General features: G+C 40.0%; 1 protein-coding gene across 1 annotated transcript in view; it reads right to left on the bottom strand.

The window, feature by feature from the left end:
* The window catches only part of MORC1 (MORC family CW-type zinc finger 1), a 177,090-nt gene extending 159,936 nt beyond the window's left edge, over positions 1 to 17,154 (bottom strand). The window contains 4 exon segments of the mRNA XM_033211353.1: positions 3,235 to 3,303; positions 9,847 to 9,881; positions 13,446 to 13,499; positions 17,013 to 17,154. Coding sequence (XP_033067244.1) covers positions 3,235 to 3,303; positions 9,847 to 9,881; positions 13,446 to 13,499; positions 17,013 to 17,077 — 223 coding nt within the window. The 5' untranslated portion in view covers positions 17,078 to 17,154.
* Positions 17,155 to 22,258: the final 5,104 nt, after the last annotated feature.

The following is a 22,258-nucleotide window of genomic DNA, read 5'->3' as shown; positions in this document are numbered from 1 at the left end:
TTTCTTTCCACAGCTTTTGGTATCCTAGAAAGGTCCTGGAATCAATATCCTACAGATACCGAGAAACAACTGTATACTGAAAGAGATGAAACAGACCTAACCACGAGGCCTTAGCTAGAGTTTAAAAGTCTGAGCCTTAATTTCCATGTTCTGGAAGAGGGAACTACTTAAATACTTACATCACAGTGTTGCTGATGAAGATAAATGAAACAAATTAAATGAGATGATGTATTTGTGAAATCCTGAACACAAAACTTGGCACTTGGTGGGTGTTACCAAATTATAAGTGTTGTAATTATTTGTACCACTAGTAATTTCCCCACAAATTTAACCCTTAACCAGGCCCATGTGAGACTAAGAGGGGCAGGATGGCCTCTGCTCTGATACCACCTGGGAAAGAAGGCTAATCATTTCAGACGTTCAAAGTCATTCTCCTGACCTCTCCACGTGTTCTGGAATTCTACACAGTAATCCTTTGGACTTCAGAATATATAAATAGCAACCTCCAGGACCAAGAATGTTCTTCTTGTTGGCCTACCTGAATACATGCTGAAGAATTGTCCTGAGGACCCTGTGTCAGTCTGGGTACAGATATGCTATAGTTCAGAGGCACATGGTATGAGGTGTGTAGAAGCCACCAAACACTCTGCTTCTCTGAAACTAACTGGACCTTCTATGATGTGTTCCTATGAGGGGTTAGGCATTAGGTGAGGATATCCATAATGACAATATTAGCTAGTTCTTACTGATTGTTTAGTATGTGCTAGGTACTACGTTGTAAACTTACATGCACAGTTTATTTAAATTTATAACAAAACAAGAAAGGTATTATTATTATTATGACCTGCACGTCACAGATGAGCAAATGTAAGTCTAAGGAGTTTAAAAAACCTGCCCAAGGCCACAGAGTTGATAGACGGTACAGCTACGATTATAACCCAAAGTTGTAAGTCTTGATACAGACATAGTATAGCTCTGAACCAAATCCCACGTGTTCATTACACACTACATGAACTCACATGCATGGTTAACAGGTTCTGAGCATGGGAATAAACCACTGAACAGGCCAGGCATGGCTCCTGCCTTGGACAACATTATGTTGTGGTAGGAGAAACAGACTGAAAGTAAACTAATAAACAAGATCATTTCTGACTGAGAGTATTAAGTGAAGAAAACAAAATCAGGGTAAAGAGATAGAGAATTAACAGGAATGTGGCCTGCAAACAAAATGATCAGGGAAGCCCACTGCCAGATGGTTAACATGAGATGGATTCAAATGATGAGGGGCCAGCCATGTGCGGGTGGAATGTTCTAAGCGAGGAAGTGAGAAGAACAAGAAAAGGCCAAAGAGATGCATAGAGCCAAATAATGTAAGGCCCTTGGAAGAGATGCTGAGAGTACAAATTGTATTAAGTAATAGAAAACCACTGAGGGTTTTCAACAGGAAAATAATATGATAAAATGTACATTAAAAGAAAGAAAATCACTCAGGATGCTGTGTGGGGAATGGACTGTAGAGGGGCAAGACTAGAGAATTTTTTAAAAACTCAGAGGCCGGGCGCGGTGGCTCACACCTGTAATCCCAGAACTTTGGGAGGCCGAGGCGGGTGGATCACGAGGTCAGGAGATCGAGACCATCCTGGCAAACACAGTGAAACCCCGTCTCTACTGAAAATACAAAAAAAGTAGCTGGGCGTGGTGGCGGGCGCCTGTAGTCCCAGCTTCTAGGGAGGCTGAGGCAGGAGAATGGCGTTAACCCGGGAGGTGGCGGAGCTTGCACTGAGCAGAGATCACACCACTGTGCTTCAGCCTGGGCCACAGAGCGAGACTCCATCTCAAAAAAAAAAAACAAAACCCAGAAAGTACTGTAGTCATTTTCTACGGGTCCAGATTGATGTAGCTCCCTTTGAACAAGGGATAGATTCTACTTTTAGTCATCTTCCTTCTCCTTTATTACTACTTGACGCTACTATGTAACTAAAGTGTGAGTTCCTTCTGAAGGTCTGAATATTCATCATTTGTCTGTGTTTCTAACATTTTTTTCATGACCCATATAAAAAGAGTTGCTTCTTTTCATAAGGAATTCCCTTAGAATATATCACATATATTCTGCCATTTATTTTAGGAATTCAAAAGCAAGAACTTAACATTCAGGCTAGAAGTGAAAAATCACTTTTTTCAGCATGGGTTTTTGTTGTTGTTGATGTTGTTGTTGTTGTTGTTACAAACTCTTCCTTCTCCTTTAGTTGAACACTAAAAGACCAAGAATACTTTTAATCAAAATGACCCGGAAAAATCAAAATTATCTGAAGTCAAAACAAAACTGGGTGAAATAGTCTTTCTAAACTTGCTAATACATACTCAACTATTCAGACCAAGGGGAAACTTCAGAGCCGAAATCACATATTTGCCATGTCTCATATTCTCAGCTTCTAACAGAAAATCAGTATCTAAGCATATTGACGCATCCTTTCCTCGGTTGTGGAACAGACCACGGCAGTTCCATATTACTTGAACTCTCTCACCATTTTTAAAATCTAGTGGTCAAAAACCCTAGTTTGTGGAACACACCATGTTTAAAGATTTCAGGAAAACAATATCTAAAACAGCCCAACGCCCTCAGATGGAATCACATTTCAATTTCACAGCACACAGACACTGTGTGCCCATAATGTGCTAGCTTTGTGCTAACCTTGAACACACAAAGATAAGTCATGAAATATATTGTAGATGTATTCCTTATGATGGGAACATTCATTTGAAGCAACTAAATTTTCCAAAATGTGGAGGAAAAAACAAGGCTAAAAGCAAGGAGAGGTAACCTCTACCTCAAGGGTAAGCAAAATTAAAAATAGCCTAAAGGCACAGGAAATGGCCTGGGGCTCTCCCAAGCAATACCTAAAGGGTGAGCTAAAAACAATCTCCAGTCCATTCAGTGACTATTTGTTTTGCATTCATTCCCAGATGCTTATTTCCTACAATCAGTAACATTTGCCTTTCATTTTTCTGACAATATTTACATACATTTACTTTTTGTCTTGGTTTAGATGATTACAACAGATTTACTCTGCCAGCTGGGATACTTAAAAAGTTCAACAAAAAGTCTGGGGCTTATTTCCCTTAATAGCTCCATACCTGTTTTTGCATAGATAGCTCAATTTATTTTTATTTATTTTGTAGGTTTTCAGACTGTTTCCTTTAACAGCCAGTTAGGTATCTAGATAATTAACTTACCAGGGCTCATGCCACATCCATCATCCAGGAAACACAACATGAAGCCCCCCTGCAGGTTTTCATTATCCACTGTAAGAAAAAAGTAGTTATTACTAATAAATATCGGGCTAATTTGTTAGTCAGAAAGTCATGCTGCTAGAATAATTACTCGTCTTCCTCCAATGCAGCCATGGAGTGACGGAGTTATGGCACAAAGATGGAGCCCAGAGTGGAGTCTTGGCTACAGCTTCACAAGAAACTGCAGGGGAAAAAACAATCATGCTTTAACATAAAGGCTTTAAATTAACATAAAACATATACATGTGAAAAAATTATGTATACAGCAGGACATGTTCTGCTCTGGAACTGGACTAGTCCTTTAAATGTCAGGCATTTCCTCTCTGTGGGGAGGGAAAAAGGTAGATGGTGAAGTGACCCCAGGATCCTTCGCTCCAACTGACCAACCTTTGTGCCCTTCCACCAAGGCACAATTATAAAATAAATCTAGGCCATTCTTATTAAATCCATCAGGCTCCCTTCTAAGTAGTTAATTCCCATAAGAGCCATTTGCGAGTGTTTCTTCATGGGAACAAATAGTTACCTCTTGAAGACACATTTAATCTTTGAAAATGGCTAAGTTATTTGAAATCAATTTTGATTTAAAGATATCATTAAATTACATAATATAATCTTTGGTTTACAAAAATGTTGGAGGTAGGCTGGGTATGGCGACTCATGCCTGTAATCCCAGAACTTTGGGAGGCCAAGGCAAGAGGATCACTTGAGGCCGGGGGCTCAAAACCAGCCTGCCCAAGGTAGTAAGACTTTGACGCTAAAATAAATAAATAAATAAAGTTAAAGGTGCGACTAAAACTATTGAGACTAATTTTAGTGCCCAGTTTGTAAACTGGCCCTGAAAATAATTTCAGTAGTTGGACATATGAGTTCTAGTACATTTCTCTTTCTTAAATGACAGTGTTATAAAGGAATAATTTATGCATAATAAACTGCACATGTTTAAAGTGCACAGTTTGACAAATTTTAACACACACGTGTGAAATCATAACCACAATCACAGCAGTGAACATATCCACACCTCAAATGTTTCCTTCTGACCCTTTGTAAACCCTCCCTTAGGACCCTTTCATGTCCCATCACCTTCGCCTTTCCCTCAAGCAATCACTGATATGCTTTCTATCCCCATAGATTCATTTCCAGCACATTTATTAAGTCAACTTCTCTGTTCAAAAGTCACTTAGAGACTGGATGTGGCAGCTCAAGCCTGTAATCCCAGCACTTTGGGAGGCCAAGGACGGAGGATGGCCCAGGAGTTCAAGACCAGCCTGGCCAACATAGTGAGACCTTATGGCCACTAAAAATTAAAAATAAAAAAAAAATAGGCTGGGCACAGTGGCTCATGCCTGTAATCCCAGCACTTTGGGAGGCCAAGGTGGGCGGATCACAAGGTCAAGAGATTGAGACCATCCTGGCCAACATGGTGAAACCCCATTTCTACTAAAAATACAAAAATTAGCTGGGTATGGTGGTGTGTGCCTGTAGTCCCAGCTACTCTGGAGGCTGAGGCAGGAGAATCACTTGAACCCGGGAGGCGGAGGTTGCAGTGAGCCAAGATCGCACCACTGTACTCCAGCCTGGGTGACAGAGCAAGACTCCACCTCAAAAAAAATAGCCAGGCATGGTGGCACATGCCTGTAGCCTTGGCTACTTGGGAGGCTGGAACAGGAGGATCACTTGAGCCTATACTTTAAGTTTGCAGTGAGCTTTGATCACGCCACTGCACTCCAGCCTGGGCAACAGAGAGAGACCCTGTCTCAAAAAAAAACAAAACAAAAAGGCCACCTAGAATTAATATTTTAAAAAGTAAGTAAGTTTCAAGAAAGGCCATGAATACATACTTACGAAACATACTTAATGTTTCTGGGTTTATAATTTCATGGTGATGTGCCCACTTCTAATTCCCCCTTCTCTCTCTAATTTACTTCTTTGTCTGTAAACGTGTAGGACCCGGCCTACCATTTCATTTTCCCAGTTTCTTCTCTCTACCTAGTCCTCTGGTCTGCTTACCTCAACTCCCGTGTCAGGACATTCCTCCTCTTCCCCTTTAAGGTATTTGTTCTGTTTAGTCCTCCCTCTGAGGTTGATATTTCCTCACTGTTCAATGACGGGAATCCAACTCTGTTGAGTTCTCTGCATAAGGCAGTAGCTCTCAATCTTGGTTGCACATTGAAATCAACTAGAGATATTCTAATGTAACTGGTCTTGGATAAGGTTCAGAAATTGGTATTTTCTTGTAAAATCTCCCTTGGTTATTGTAATGTTCATCCAGGATTGGGAACCACCTGACTGGAAACCAGGTTCAGCCTCAGGCAGCTCTGCACAGTGGCCACAGCTGATTTGCACTTCTTTGTAAATATTTCTCCTGAAAGGAGCTTGCAGAAAGAAGGGTATTCCTTCAGTAAATGGCTGGGAAAGATCAAAGATTCCTAGCAGACATATACTACAGTACTTCCCTTTTTTGTAAATCCATATTAGGAATTGGAGACAAACAAACAAGTACTGCCTCAAAATTTAATACTCCCCATTATCCACTCTGAAACCTGGCCTTGTTTATTTCAATTCCTTGAAACTGTGAATTTGAATTTCAGGTATATTTTATCACCTGTTACTTACATACGTCCAAAACAAAACAAACACCTCCTCCTATGTTAGACTTTCTCCTCCTTCTTGTTTCCTGTTCAATAAATGGCATCACCCCGCCCCTAAGCTTCAGTTGTCCAAATCAAAACCTCAGGATCATCATCATGTTCTCCATCTCCTCACCCCACACATGGTCAACTATTGGTCCTCTCGATTTCACTGCCTTAATGACTCCCATTTGACCACTTTCTCTATCCCCAGTATACTGTCTGGTTTCAGGAAACCACCATCTCTTTTCTGGATCACAACAGCTCCCTACCTTCTTGCTCTTCCTACAGTCATAGGGTGCAGCCAGTCTTCCATCAGTTGTGTATTTCACTGCTCTCCTGCTTAAAACCTCTCCATGGCTTCCCACTGCTCTCAGGATAAAATCCAACCACCTAATAAATCTTGTTTGTCCTCCATGACCTGGCCCTCTGGATAACTCTCCAAGCTCATTTCTTGTCTTCCCCTCACTTGCCCATACTGCCACCTTCCACTCCCGCACAAATACTCCCCTTGAACAAATCTTTAACATCTCATTTTTTTCTACATTGTCTCCATATTCCAGTTGCTGCACATAATGCCCTTCCACCCTTTCCATGCTTCACTCACCAGGTGAATGCCTATTTTCTCTTTCAATTAGTTCCTATCAGACTTCTTTTAGGAAGCCTTTCCTAATCCTTCCATGTCATTAGTGCCCATAATTAATGTCCCTTTTATCTCTGTTTTCCCACTTTTGTAGTATATTAAAATACCTGTTCATGTATCTATTTGTCTTTTGGACCAATGGTTCCTACACTTTTTTGGAACGCAGTACCCTCAGAGATATAAGGAAAGCTATGGGCCCTCTACCTACCAAAGTACAGCTACATACTGCATTTTTCATGGGCTCCACACTGAAATGCCAGTTCCTTAAGAGTGTAAACCCAGCACCTAGCCCAGTGCCTGGCATGTAGTAAGCACTAAAAAAAAGTACCGAATGCATATCCATGTTTACTGGAACTAATACACACAAATGTATAAAACACCACAGTGAAACATATTTCATTTGAATTGTATAGCTTTCAAATTAATTACTTGACAGAAATTTAAGATTGACAAGAACTCAAGACTACAGTAAATAATTTGAAAAGTAGTCCAATCTTAGATTAACTTTGTATCCCCAGAATAATTCTATGTATTGATGCATAAGCATTGTCCCTGCCTTTTTTATCCCTTTTTTTTAAGAAGATCAGTTTGCTACGCTGATAGCCATATGATGGCTTGCCTCAATAAAAAATGAATAGGTAAACCAATAACAACATGAATAGGTAATTTTAAGCCAAACTGAACTATAAGTTCAGTTTTTTGCCAAATATACATAAACACAAAAAAGAAGTAAGTGCCAGCCAGGCGTGGTGGCTCACGCCTGTAATCCCAGCACTCTGGGAGGCTAAGACAGAGGGAATCACTTGAGGTCAGGAGTTTGAGACCAGCCTGGCCAACATGATGAAACTCCATCTCTACTAAAAATACACAAATTGGCCGGGTGTGGGCCTGTAATCCCAGCTACTCGAAAGGCTAAGGCAGGAGAATTGCTTGTACCTGGGAAGTGGAGGTTGCAATGAGCCAAGCCGAGATGGTGTTACTGCACTCCAGTCTGGGCAACAGAGTGAGACTCCATCTCAAAAAAAAAAAAAAAAAAAAAAAAGAAGTGCCACTTTAATCTCAACTTGGTCAAGATCTTATTTTGTTTGTTTATGATGATGCTGAGTACTTAGAGAAAGTGGGGTGAAATAAACGCTCTCATTCCCTGCTGGTCTCCAGTCACAAACTCCAAAGAATATAATGCATGGATTCTGATTACATTTGTTGTGTTTTGTGACTATGGATAAGTCTTCTCAGCCCTCCATCAATTGTGTGCGTGCTCTGAAGGAAATGCAGCTTACATCTGTTTCTCCTCCTCCATTGCTAGTACTATTGCTCTATCATAATTCTCATGAAATCTTGCCTAGGTAATTCCCATAGCCATATCTCCCTGCTATCCTTACTTTCATACTTCTTCAGACTCTCTTGTAAGGTATTTCTGGAATGAGTATTCTTCTCTGAAAAAAGAAAAGAGCACATGTCTACTCAGAAAACTGACACTGCTCAAAGTTCTTCAGTGGTCCATTGACTGCAGAAAAAACCTTAGTATGGTATTGAAGATGCTCATTCATTTGGTTCTGACACTCAGTGCGAGTCAACCGAGCCTCAGCATTATTCCGAGTGCTTCTTCACCAGGTATCTGTGTGGCTCCCTCCCTCACATCATTCAGGTCTTTGCTGGTACCGTTAGCTATTTAAAGAAACCTTCTTAGACCACCCCGTGAAAAACTGTATACCCCTTCAATGGCTCTCTGTTTTCTTATCCTGCTTTATGTTTTTCCCTTTTAGCACTTATCATTGCCTGGTACATTACCTATTTGTTCATTTCTGTGCTGTCTATCTCTCCCCATTAGGATATATGTTCCAGGGGAACACAGACCTCAACATTTTGCTCAGTGCACTATCCCCAGCACCTAGAATAGTAGACAATAAATTATAACTGAATAAATTAATGAATCTGTGAACTAGCCTACATCCATTTGTTTTCTCATAATTATTATCTAGACAGGAATATTCTTTTCTTCCTGGAGTATCTGACAAAAATCACATCCATATTTCAAGCTCTAGCCCCTTAGTATGAGGCATAATTTCTTCTTTCTGTGTGTTCCCACCATACTTTGAGTCTCTCCTAGGCAAGAGTGTTCATCCTAGTTTACTCTATATAATTGGATATGGAAGGGAAGATGACTTTTTCTCACTAGAAAGGCCCTATCCTGTGCCTTCACTCACTTTTTTCCTGTGGAGGTGAGCTCACTCACCTACTGGTCACTTAGGGAAGAATAAACTGGGAGGCTCAGTTCCCAACCTGCATTTTCCTCCTGGGAGAAAGCTGCCTGCAGACAGCATGAGTCCTGACCCCTTGTCCCAGGGCAGACAAGTTTCAGAGGAAGCCCAACTCCACTGGGCGGGTGAGTCTGCGTGATCCCGGGTCTGATCTGCAAGTCCATTTGCTCTCTCACATTAAGCTACATACTCCAGCCTAACATTTATCAGCAATAAAGGCTGACTCTTTTTTTATTTCTCAAGTTTTTTAGGACCTGGAGAGGAGAAGGAGATGAAGAGGGTCATTTATTGTTTCCTCAGTTATCTCAAGAGGTCCACGTCTATCTTCCTCATGCAGCATAAGCACTCTTCTGGCTCAGAACACTCAGTTAACTGAGGTGCTTTTTGAACAGAGATATGGATTTAGATCATGGAGCATATTCTCTCACCTGTGACCAGTAGCCAATATTGCAGAACAGCTGACAGAAAAGTGGTAGGGATGCAGCGTGACTACCTGGGCATTTCTCTAGGTAGTGTTAACTACACAGCTGGATCACAGAACCTAACTTCATTAGCATCATAGTCTAATGAGATAACTAATGAGTGCAAAAATACTTGATGACTACGAATAAAGTCAGCAAAGAAAACAGATTTTCTAGCCCTCATACCGCACATTCACGTACACACTTTAAAACTAATAAGTTGGGAATGATGTATGCTTAATTATGAATAACCATTAACTTAGTATGCTTTTTAAAAATAAAACTGTTTCTCATGGCAGGCAAATTGAGTGTTCCAAATCACTCTGATACATTCACAAAACTCTGGAAGACCTAATTTTGTAAATGGGTCCTTTAGCACACAATCTGACTCTCAGAGCATACTTTCCTCACCCTGGCTCCCCACAGAGTCACTGTACCCACAAAGCACTTAGATTACATTAAAATGCTATAGAATGTGGTTTTATTTCATGAAATAAAATACAAGTAAATAACTACAGGCTTTCCATCAGAAGAAAATAAAAGAAAAAAGCAAATCTGCTCACCTGAAAAGACATCAAGCCTTTCAGCCCCTGCATCCCTGGAAACAATATAAAAATTTTATTGCTTCAATATGAAATGAATTGCTTACATAAGGTATAACCTATTGTCAGATATCAAACAATACAAAAATCCACTTAAACTGCTTCAAAATCAATTTCTAAAATGTTTCACTGTGCTATTATACCATAAGACCTATGATTAGTCATAATTTGAGAATATGAAAAAGACTGCGATTCAGAAATGTGAAAGAAGAGATGGAATTTAGTGGGAATTACACAAAAAAACTAATAAAATGGATACAATTTTTTTTAAAAAACAACAAAAAAAGCTGGCTGGCAAATAATCCAGAAGTCATGGAATGTTTTTCATATTTTAGTTCCAAAAAAAAGAAAAATCAAATTACTAGGCAATAGTGTATTATAAGAAGACATTTAAAGAACATACATGGAAGGAAAGAAATCAAAATGCTAATAGGAGTTTTCTCTATGTTAGAGATTGGAAAACTACAGCCATGGACAAAAATGGCCCAACAACTGCTTGTAAATAAAGTGTTATTGGAACACAATCATGCCCATTCATTACATAGTATCTAAGGTTGCCTTAGCACTACAACGGCCGAGTTGAGTAGTTTCAAAGGAGACCCCATATCCCACAGAGGTGAAAATATTGACCATCTGGTCTTTTACAGAAAAGGATGCTGACCCCTCTTCTAGGTGATGAGAGTACTGATGAAGATTGCTTAAAAAAAAAAAAAAATCTCCATTTTCTAAAATTCACAGATATTATTTTTGTATTTTTTTACAATTATTTTTAAAAGTAAAATTTTTAATACAAAAGGAGAAAGGGCCAGAAGACTCTGGCTTCAATATCGAGGATGTGACAGAAAGGAAGAAGGCATAGGCAAGGAAGACTTAGCTGATGAGTAAGAAGGTAAGTTAAGGCAGGGAGGAGTCTAAAAGGAAGCTCAGTGCAACAACAGCAACTACGTAACTCTGGTGGGGAAACCTGAGCGTCTCTCAAAAGTTCCATCAGTTCTAAACCCAAAACTACCCCAATCAAATCTGAGTAGGTACATGTACGCGCTCCACAGGCCTAGAAGTTAGTCCCATATAGCTCCTTCCTCTAGCCAATTGCTGCTTCTCAGTCCTCCCTATATAGACACTCTGGAGTCACCACTGCCATTTCTTGAGCACCTCCCATGTATCAAGTAAGCACTGAATGACGTATTTTTGAAAATTCTCTTCCAATCCTTACCATAGTTCCGTAACACATAGGTATCAATATCTCCATTATATAATCATGCATTACACAAAGTACCATGTACACAATAAATGCTTAATAAATGCCAAGGTACTGAAATGGAAGTTTTTAAAGAGAGGTTTTTTATGCAGCACTTCCACAGATGAAGGCATAAAATAATTCACCTTTATCATATATTAAGACATTTTATAATAATCTTTGTTCTTTAGCCCAGGACACTTCCTCTCTGAAGAGCTCTTGTATTAGGAAGCGGACCCTAACAAATCCTTCCTATATCACCACATATTCTTCTCCTCTCTCTACAATATTCTTTTAATATCTTCCAGTTCTAATTTTTAAAACTACAGGAAATCATTAAAATAATGAATACAATGATATAAAAGAATTTCTTAGAATAACATAGGAACTCTCCTTCATAAGACCAACTGAGTATCTTAAGTCTGCTAAATAGCTTCTTCTGATGTCAAACACTAGCATCGAAGCAGTGGTGGAAAACTCCAATGTCTATGAAGAAAGAGAGACTGAAGGGTTGAGGTTGTCCACGGGGGAAAACTGTAGGCAAAGCTGAAGGCACAGGCTGGTCCCATGAGAGCACCTGCTACTCACCTCCAGCCCCTGATCCCGTGGAGGAATGTGGCCTTGAGATTGCTACTCCTCCTAATCTTTCAAGGAAGGCGGAGGGCCCAAAGTTTTTATTTGGTATCTCCAATATCTTAAACCTTATAAATAATTCTTTTTTTCTCCCTTCCTTTTCTTTATAAACACTGTGCAAACTTTCACTATGAGCCAAACACACATAAGACAGGCTGGACCTGGTCAAGGGGCTGCCAGCTTACAAATGCTGCTCTAAGAATCGGTTGATGGATCACATGTCTGAAGTCAATCTTTCTTTCACCCAATCACCCTCTACTACATAAACCGTTTCCATTGTTCTACTTCTTCTACATTCTGATTTTACTTGTCCTCCTTTGTTGAATGACTGAAATAAACAATTTCAAAGGAGAAAAGACAGTTGGAAAAATCGACAAATGTGTTCTTTCAGACTTTCTGATGTCAAGTTGCTGAAAGTGGGCCATTCAGTAGGAGGCAGGACAGATGACATAGGAAGAGCCTTGCTTCCAAGCTTGGAGCAGAAGAAACAGTAGCAACCCTAAGCTCCTTTAGGGAAACTAATCAGAAGTGTTCATCTATCTTGGCTTCATCCTTATTAGCTCTTTCCAAGCTGAGTTCATGGTTCTGAACAACAGACTTTATTCTTTTTCTCCGCTTCCCTCCCTTTTTATGATTCCATTAGCTCAACAGACAGAGTTTCCTAAAAGGAGGAGATGATGACTTTCCACTTAGTGCAGGGCAGGAATTTCTGGATGGCTGGTTAATTGACTACACTTTGTTGTCACACTCTCAGAAGGGTCATCTCCCATCTAAGGCAAAAAACGGGGAACAAATACAAAAAAGCCAAAATATTGCTATCAACCAATGGCAGGGAATTTAGGCTCCTACTGAGAACCTTGATCTAACAACTGCATATTACCTCCTGGGTGGACTTTGCTTTCTAAGGAAAAAGTAGGAAAAATCTTCTGCTATAGGGAATACCAATATAAAACATGTCAAATGCTTTATTCAATTTAACAACAAAAAAAAAATTATCCCCTCACAAGCTCCCACAAATACACTACTGAGTAGAACTTAAATTGTCTAACGGGTTCCTTAATCATTAATACCTTTATTGCAGACAGTAAAATGTGGTAGTGAGGTTCTGCAGCCAGACAGCCAACATTTGAATGCCAGCTCTGCCAAATATGAATTATGTGACTTTGAATAAATCATCTAATCTCTCTATGCGTCAATTTCCACATATGTAGAACTAGGATATTAATTCCCATCTCAGAGTGTAGATGTAAGGATGCACAACATAATGCTCATATATAAAGTGTTTATGTATGTCTGATACATAGTACGAGATCAACAAGTTAGCTATTTTCTTAACTACACAATTTGCTTCAATGCAGACTTCAATAAATGCCCAAATCCACGTGTAAATTCTCAAGACAAGTATACACTGACATACAATTCAAAAATATCTAAATGAATATGTACTATTAAATGGTTATTAACATAAAAACAGACTTCAAGTCTGATCATAAATAAAAATTAAATAAAGGTGAATAATTCTTTCTCTCAACTATCCTTTTCCCTAGAATACCTTGATTTTGTAGGAAATCAAGTCACAAAACATTCCAGATGGGAAAACACGACATGATCTTTTTATCTTTCCATGTAACTAGACAAGAGTTTGGTCATGAAATTCCCTCAATAAGTGCTGTTCACAGATGAACCCTACCTTGCATTGTCCAGCAATTCAGCCAGTGCTCCAAAAAGGAAACTGTGAGTGGTGCTGATGAAGAAATAAAGAGAAAACAAAAAGTTAAACCAGGTGTGTAATCAATGTAAAAGCTTTAAGATACTTGCAGACAAACGTTCTCCAGTTCCAGACATCTAATGAATTAAGAAGTTACTCTAGAAATAACTCTCTCAGCACGGTCAAGATTTGGAACTAGGTACCCTCCGTTATGAAGCCAGGGTTAAAAACACTTTTGCCAAAATATCCTGTCCACTTCTAACAAAATAAAAACTTAAGGGCCTTAGTATCTATCACTGAAATAAACTTTGACCTTTTAATATTACTTTATAAGCATGTTTTTTCAAGTGAGTTTTTTTCCCCCAGAAGATTTTTCATTAAAATTGTATTATTTAAAGACAAAATATTTCTGAAGAATACTGATCAAAATCCTTGCCTACTAAAAGGCCATAAGGCTCCATCGGCAGGCAAAAGAACTGGCAGGAAGCCCTTGCGTGCCTCACCAATCTGTATTTTTCTGGGGAATCTTTCCGCTGAAGCCTGCTCCTTAAATAACCTCAAAAATGGCCTCAGGTCACTCTCTCCTGTACCCTCCAATGCCAAGTCCTCGGTAACAGAATGCTCCAGACAGCCTTCAGTATTTACAACATTTTGGAGGTTCATAGTTATCTGAGGGTGGAATCATACTAGCTTAAGGCTCCCATGCTTGCTTCTAATTTCCTGATGCGGATATTTCAATCAGCAACCTTATCACAGCATTAAGGGAATATTCAGTATGCAATTTTCTTTCTATATTTAGTAAACAGGTAACAGAAGCAAGAGAGCCTCATTTATCAAAAACACATCTGCTCTTCTATACAAGAGAAAGCATCATCTGCAATGTCTCGGAGTCTCCAAACACCTCAGGACACAGGACAACACTTTAGCTTAAAATGTATTTTTAAAACACACACACACACACACACACAGAATATATCCCTATATTTTGGAGTTTCAAACACAGAGGCTGATTAAAAGTCGCTTGAGTCCAGTAAGCTTTAAATTTTGTAATTAACAAAAAAAAGTTCTAAAATGTTATTGTTACAAAAAGATGTCCTTCACCCAAAAGAAAGCCATTATAAAAAAATTATAAAAACGTAAAATAGTGTAAAAGAGAAGTATGATATGCTTTACAAAATCAGGACTTTAAATCACAAGCCCTTCTAGGAAATTTAAAGTACATGAATCAATATACAAAAATTCAATACATAAACAATCCTTTAGAAAAGCAACTGCAGTAATTCTGACCAAAACATCATATGAGTTTCTGCACTAGCTCATTGGAGAGATTGTCGCTGACTGCCTACCATTGCCCACGTGTACAGGTAGGGTCTTGGATGTCTTGGAGCTCAAGCTGGTGGGGTACATGGAAAACACACAAGTAAAACTTATGAAGATGATATTACAGATTTTGACTGGGTGCTACCTTCATAGTAGTGATGGGTAAGAGTAACTGGTGAGGAGGGGCATGGTGGTAGGGAAAGCACCTCTTGGTAAAAGGTATTTAAACTGAGTCCTGAAGGATGAGAGAATTCACTCCCTTGCAGAGTACAGTAGAAACCTTCTAGCAAGAGCAAGAGATGCAAACACCCTCAAAGCAGAAAAGCTAAGACGACCAGTGAGCTCCGCTTATGGTAAAATGGGGAGAACAGCTTGAGATGAGAGCATGACTGGGTCACAGAGAAGAACTTGTACTTGGCTGACATACAACTGGAAACCACTGTCATGTTTTAAGAAGAGGGGCATAATTTGGTTTACATTTTAAAAAGCTCTCTCTCGTAGCTTTCCAGGAAAAGGACCATCGAGCAGCCAGAATGGAAAGCAAAGAACCCAGTTAAGAGGTTGTCTGGAGTAGTCTGGACAAAGGATGGTGGTGGTTTGGACTCAAGTCAATGGCAGTGGAGACAGAGAGAAATGGATGAATTGAAACATGTTTAGAGAAAGCATGCACTTGATGGATTGGACACAGAGGTAAAGGGAGAAATTTAAAAATCACTCCTTTTGCAGAAGGAAGTGTCAAACAACAATCTACCTAGGCTGAGCTCAGTGGCTCATGCCTGGAATCCCAGCACTCTGGGAGGCCGAAGTGGGAGGATCACTTGAGCTCAGGAGTTCAAGGCCAGCCTGGGCAACATAGCCAGACCCCATTATCTACTAAAAATTAAAAAAAAGAATTAGTCGGGCATAGTGGTGCATGCCTGTAGTCCCAGCTACTCAGAAGGCTGAGGCTGAAGGATCACTTGAGCCCTGGTGTTCGAGGCTACAGAGAACTATGATCATATCACTGCATCCCAGCCTGGGCCACAGAGCAAGACCCTGTCTCCAAATCCAACCAACCAAACTACCTGGAGGAGCTGAGAAGTCTTCGATTTGTATCTAATTTTGTTGTTACTCCATGTCGCTGTCACTTGTTAAGTTATTACACCACTAGTTGAAAATGGGACTGGGGAAGTGGCTACCACAGGGTGGTTTGGGGGAATGGAGGTTGTGAAGCAGTAGCCGCAAAATCCTTATAAAACTGAGGCTGAGGAATTTTTCTGAGATAAAATTCACAGTCCTTCCAGCACCGCACTGAGCATTTTTCTTAAATTCACTCAAAACTATTATTTCTTCATTTGTCTTCCACCTCAGCTACCTTTTAACTTTTTGTTCCACCCTTTCCAGCTTGACATCATTCTCTGTAGAGACATAAAAACTGAGTATCTGCTGAATACTGCCTGTTTAACTCTGTTATGTTAAAATTATACAGTTCGTGCTGGCCTTCCCTGGCTTTCTTTATACCTCCACTTTTGTGGTTTCAAATTTGGTACATCCCTGATATCAGTCCATATATTTAGTAAATCCAAATAACCAAAAGATGCCAAACAAAAAAAAAAAGAAAGAAAGAAAAAGAAAAACCCTGACGTACCACTGTGAATTAAACAGCACTAACTGCTATAATTTGCTGTATGGGAAATGGGAGATGAGAGAAAATACCTCTGTCATTCTCTGCAATCTGAGTATTCGAAATGACACCTGAGAAGCACTAAAAGGCAGACAGGCATGGCAGAGAAGAAGAAATGACCAAATAACTAAAAGGTGAGATTCCTGTCCTTAGAGAGGTTACATTTTTGAAAAGACTCAGGAGGCCACAGAGTTCGAAATCAATATATGCAAATTACTCTGTTTGAAGGGCAACTTTAATGTTTAAATTGTCAGTGCGTTAGGCAGACTAAGGTTAGGCAGGATTGGTAGAATCACGGTTCTGCCCACCAACAATTAAACAGTTGCGTTAAATGATAAATGGGGGCCTTCCAACCACTTGGTGTTCATTGAAGAGTACCAAAAGGGTTCAGCCTGGCCCAGAATATATCTTTATCACGCTTTCATGGTTTTAAAAAAGCCTATACAGCTCAAATAAATAAATCCATAAATCAAGTTCACTTGTTGAGTATTTCCTCACGGAACCGGCAAAACCTTTCTTCATGGCGCAGAGACCCTCCCCGACCCCGACCCCACCTCGGCACTCACGAGTTGGCGTGGATGAAATCCAGATGCAGCTGGGCCCGCCGAAGCGCAGCATACCTGTTGTCCATGCCCTCGAACGCGACCAGCGCAACTGAAAAAAACAAGGACTCCTGACCGGCAGCCGTTCGCCTGCACCCGCCCCCACACCCACGTCCACGCCCACGCGCAGAGGCCGGGCTCAGCAAACACTTGCTCCCCCTTGCGGCCGGACCGCGAAGCTCCCTGTGCACCGTCGACCCAGTTGTCTCGCGAGATTAGTTGTTGCCTGATCTTGGAGCCACAATTTGAGAATGATGCGTCTGAGCTAGGTTCTCCCGGAATTGAGGTTTATGTAACCTTCTCAGACGGTTGTTCCCCACCCTGCTCCCCTCAGTCACTCCCCAGGGGTAAAATGGAGCCCAAAACTGGGAATAGAATTTGATTCGAAATGATTACACACTCACACAACGTGGGCGGCAAAGCAGGACAGTGCGGGGAAGATAAGTGGGCAGTTCTCTTGCTTGTCCGTTGTGTTACATAGAACCAGAGGTAAGGGTGCTCTGTCCTGTAATCCTAGTGCTTACTTTCCTGTGTTTCTTGGGTTGATCATGTTTTTTTCTATTTGGAGGAAAAAATGAAAAACAGAAGTGACAAGCCGGAGAGAACACAAAAGGAAGACTAAAGACAATCAGAACAGAATTTGGACTTTAATATGGAGACTTGTCCCCAGCTGAGAATAGCGGCCCCCACCTGAATGGATCACTAACCTTTTTTACCTGTCAGCTGACATGCAGCTATTGCACTTGCTGGCCTGGCTTAGTGCCTAGATATTCTGTATTGCTCCAAAAGATAGTACTAGGCAGGTAGAAGGTAGGGGTGCGGGATTGGTGTGGGTAGATAAATATGAGGAAGGACTGCACAGATGTGTAGAACAGCTGGGTAAATAAATGGTGTTTCTCTACTCACAAAGCACTGAGTTCTTAAGTCACCAAAACCCAACTGATTCAATGTTTTTTGACTTGGAAACAAAGGTAGTTCAATAATACTCAACAAAGATTTTACATGATAGTCATAAAGTCAGAAACAAACATCTTTTAAATAAAGAACTTGAACTAGATGTGTTTGTAATTTCCAAGCATCGTACAGGCAGTGAAGCTCTCAGAAAAGAAAAAACAAAAATTAGTTTTGGAGTAGTCATTCTACTTCCAAAGAGAGGAGTTTATCAGCTACTACATTTATGGCAATCAGGAGAGGAAGAGAGATTTGAATGGCAACCCAAAGGAACATGATGTTCTAATTTCAAAACTGGAAGTAAACATAAACATTTCAAGTAATTTTCCTGATTGCATTTTTGTTTTAACAGTGGCTGATGTGGCGATGTTTTGACAGCAAAATTCTCTTTACTAAGCAACTTGAGCTGTCTTTCCAATTTTTCCTTCTATAGAACTTCACAAATATGATACTTTATTTTTATTTTATGGACAAGAAAAGCTTGACAAGCCTCTTCTGGATTTATTTTACTACCCAATTTCCAGCTGCTATCTCAAAGCAATTTACCATCGGAAGGGCACCGGAGCCACCAGCCTATAATTAGTAAAGGCTGTAATATCTAATTTTTATCAGAGGGAAGGGTGTGATTATTGCAGAAGCACTCCTTCTAATAATCTGAGCAGAGACTTCCTACGGTAAGTGGCCAGCCCCAAAGCACCAGACAGTACTGGTTAGCCTGGATGACAGGGACAGAGAGAATCCATTAGATTGTGCTTAAAACGAGGCCTGAAAGTCACTGCACAGAATCCACCAAAAGCCTTTCCCCACCTCCCCATTTCAACACTGTTTAGCCACTCTGCCATCATAAAGGCAAACCTCGTTTCTCCACAAGGAGTACTTCTGTGATTGCTTATTTCAGCCATATCCCTCAACCCTGCCTCAAGATTCATGTTAACATTATTTCATGGTAAAAAATACTGGGGGAATGGCAGGAAGGGGAAATTTAAAATGAGAATGCCATTTGATCATCTTATGGTTAGTACTGATTTTAAGGAAAGCCTGTTTGGGAGAAAAGACTCTTCAACTCTTCCTAACTTAGCATTTCAGGTTTGTAAAATTCATACTGTAGTCACAAATAATGGCTCAAATCTTTCAAACTATACTTTCCCTCTCATTTAAACAGCTGTTATGTGAACCAGCATTTCATTGCTCTTCACAAACATGTTGAACTCAAGACAGATTTTATAAGCATAAAAAACTGATGTTTGAACCTACCGGCCATCCACAATGGTTGGCCATTTCTTAAGAACTAGAATTTAGAAGTGACATTGGCATACTATAATAAACACAAAAAGAAATGCTATTAAATTGATGATATTAAAAGAGGCCAAGGACCCTCAATTGGCAATAGGAAAATACATCTGAAAACAAGTCACACTCTTTGCTATGGCTTGAATATTTATCTCCAAAACTCATGTCAAAATTTAATCCCCAGTATGGCAGTTTTGAGAGGTAGGACCTTTAAGAGGTGACTGGGTCATGAGAGCTCTGCCCTCATGAATGGATTAATTCATTCATAGATTAATGGGTTATCACGTGAGTGGGACTGGTGGCTTTATGAGAAGAGGAAGGGGGACCTGAACTAGCACACTCAGCCCTCTCATTATGTGACGTCCTGGGCCACCTGGGGACTCTGCAGAGAGTTTCCACCAGTAAGAAGGCCCCTACAATATATGGCCCCTTGACTTTGAACTTGTGAACCTCTATAAGAAATAAATTTATTTTCTTTACAAATTACTCAGTTTTAGGTATTGTTATTAGCAACATAAAGTGAACTAAGACACCCTTCTTACTTATTGCATTCATGTGAGACAATCTGATTAGTGTGTTTTTGTCTCTCTCAGTCTACTCCATGTTAGACAATGGCTAGAGTTTTCATTGCATTAATCTAAGTTATTTATATTACTGGAAATCTTTATGCCCAGGTTTGCAGCACAGTGGTAAGCATGTCTGAAGATTGTAGAAAAATATGAGGCCTTGAATTTGCCCAAATAATAGTGATGGTAGTAGAAGATTGAGAAAATAGGGTAGTCACTTTGGTTTAGGTAACCCAGTAGCCATTTCCAACTGTCTTATTTCCATCTCACAGCTGAAAGCTTGCTTTCCTGTACTCTTCTGTAGTGAGAAATGACCATCTGACCCAGTCTTCAGAAATAAAATAGATGTAAAAGTATGCTAAGTAGTTTCTAGAAAGGCTTTTGCTTTCCTATTAAAAGGCACAGGCAGGCCTGGCTCTGTCTCCCTCCTTCTATGTGTCTGCCTTGAATACAAGAACAATACCTGGATCTTTGGGTGTCATTTGCATCCATGAGGAAAAAGTCAAGAAAATTACTTGAAGCCGCTGCAAACATTCTTGAATTACTAAACCAAAACTCAGCGATCTCTCACCTCCAGATTTTTTGTTATGAAACACAACTGAAATTGAATCCTTATTTGTTTAAGTAATTAGAGTTGGCTTTTCTTCTACGTGGAGCCAAAATTATTTTAACTGGTATGGAGTAGCAAAGCATAATGCCAGAAAGCACCAGAAGTAAACATTCTTTTCATCATTGGGCATCAGCAAAAGAATATTTATTATAAAGAGTGATATTTATGTTTTTTCTTGACAGAAGTAGTAAATGTGAATTGGCAGAAAGGAAGGAAGACACTGCAGACGGGAGCAGCCATTGGAACAAAAAGACAGAGGAAGGGGCACGACATACGTGTATGGAATATAATAACTAGAATCACTAGACTGAAGCACAGGAATGGACAAGGTTGGCCAGGTAAAGAAAGAGAGCACTGAAAGAGGGGTTTGTGTGTCAGGGGTTTGCATGTCAGTAAACAGGTTTATGTTTACTGTGATACATCATTTGGGTCATTACTGGCTCATCTAGTGAATCAACCATTTATTTGGTGAAACCCAGCTCTGTGGTCATCCCAAGAAAGTAAAAAAGAAAAACACCTATTCTTGCATTCAAAAAAGTTATAGTTTAATAGAGGCAAATGTATCAGGTTTCAATCTAGGAAACAGAAACCATTCCAGGTACTTCAAGCACAACGAAATATAATACAGGGAAATGGAGATTTATAAAACTTCTGGGAGGAATAGAAGGGCCAAAATCAGGGGCTCAACACTGGACAATTGAATTCAGGCAAACGTCATAAAGCTGCAGAGCACAGGGCAGCATCTGCTGATGCCACAGCTTTGTTGTCTCCAGTTACCTATGGGGATGGCTTCCAGATGGTAGAATGCTGAGCCTGGCCATTGCCTCTAAACACTCACATCCCATGTTCTGCATGCTAGCAGCAACGTATTGAAAAAGAGAGAGAGAGAGACAGAGAGACAGAGAGAGAAAGAGAGGAAGAAAAGCATCTGACTTCTGATTTCTAGAACATAGTCTAGTTGGTAGAACCCTTTTTCACAACCAGATCCTTGGTTGCTAAAACATCTAAATGTAGTTTCTAGTTTTTCAACCTCTCTAACAAGACAGACTGAAGAGAAAGTACACAGAGACAGGGAATTTCTACTGCATTGATAGACTTTTAACGCATCAATTAGAGCAATAAGGTCTTAGAGGTTCTCTGAGAGAAGGCTGGTCTCCAAGGAGGGAGGCGGGTTAGGAAAGATCTCAAAGAAGCAATGAAATTTGAACAATGCCTTGAAAGATGAATTTACATTTGCCAGGAAAAAGAATCGGGATTGGCATTCTAGGTAGACTGCCCAGTTTAAAAAAGAAAAAGTATGAAGCTGCCTGGGCATTCAGTAAGTAGCTCATTATGTCTGAAGTGTTTTGTGCAAAGTGGGGCAGGAGAGGAGGAAATGGAAGTTTAGATGGAACTTGAAAGGAAGCGGAACTCAGATCATGGTGAGCCCTGAATGCCATGCAGAAACATATGAAATGTATCCTGCAATGAGTGGGAAACCAGACCCAAGCCTCCAGCAGTGGAGTACTGTGAATAAATTTAGGCCTCATAAGGATCATGCTGGGTGCCTGTGGAGACTAGACTGGAGGAGTTCAAGACTAGAAGCAGAAAAGCCAGTTGGAAGAGTGTTACAATAGAAAACAAGAAACAGAACTGTTGAGCTGAGGAGAATCTTGATATTAAACAAAGAAAAAGTGAATTGGATGCCCTGATAACTTATTTAGCTGGAAAGGTCATCCCTAAAAGACATGAAGTGAAGAAGAGATAATGGAGATAAGAACTAGGGTGGTGTGAATGTAAGGTCTTGATTAGGA

This window comes from Trachypithecus francoisi, unplaced genomic scaffold, assembly GCF_009764315.1.
Source record: "Trachypithecus francoisi isolate TF-2019V2 unplaced genomic scaffold, Tfra_2.0 Lachesis_group0, whole genome shotgun sequence".
NCBI lineage: Eukaryota > Metazoa > Chordata > Mammalia > Primates > Cercopithecidae > Trachypithecus > Trachypithecus francoisi.
This window is presented reverse-complemented; position numbering and strand designations above follow the sequence as displayed.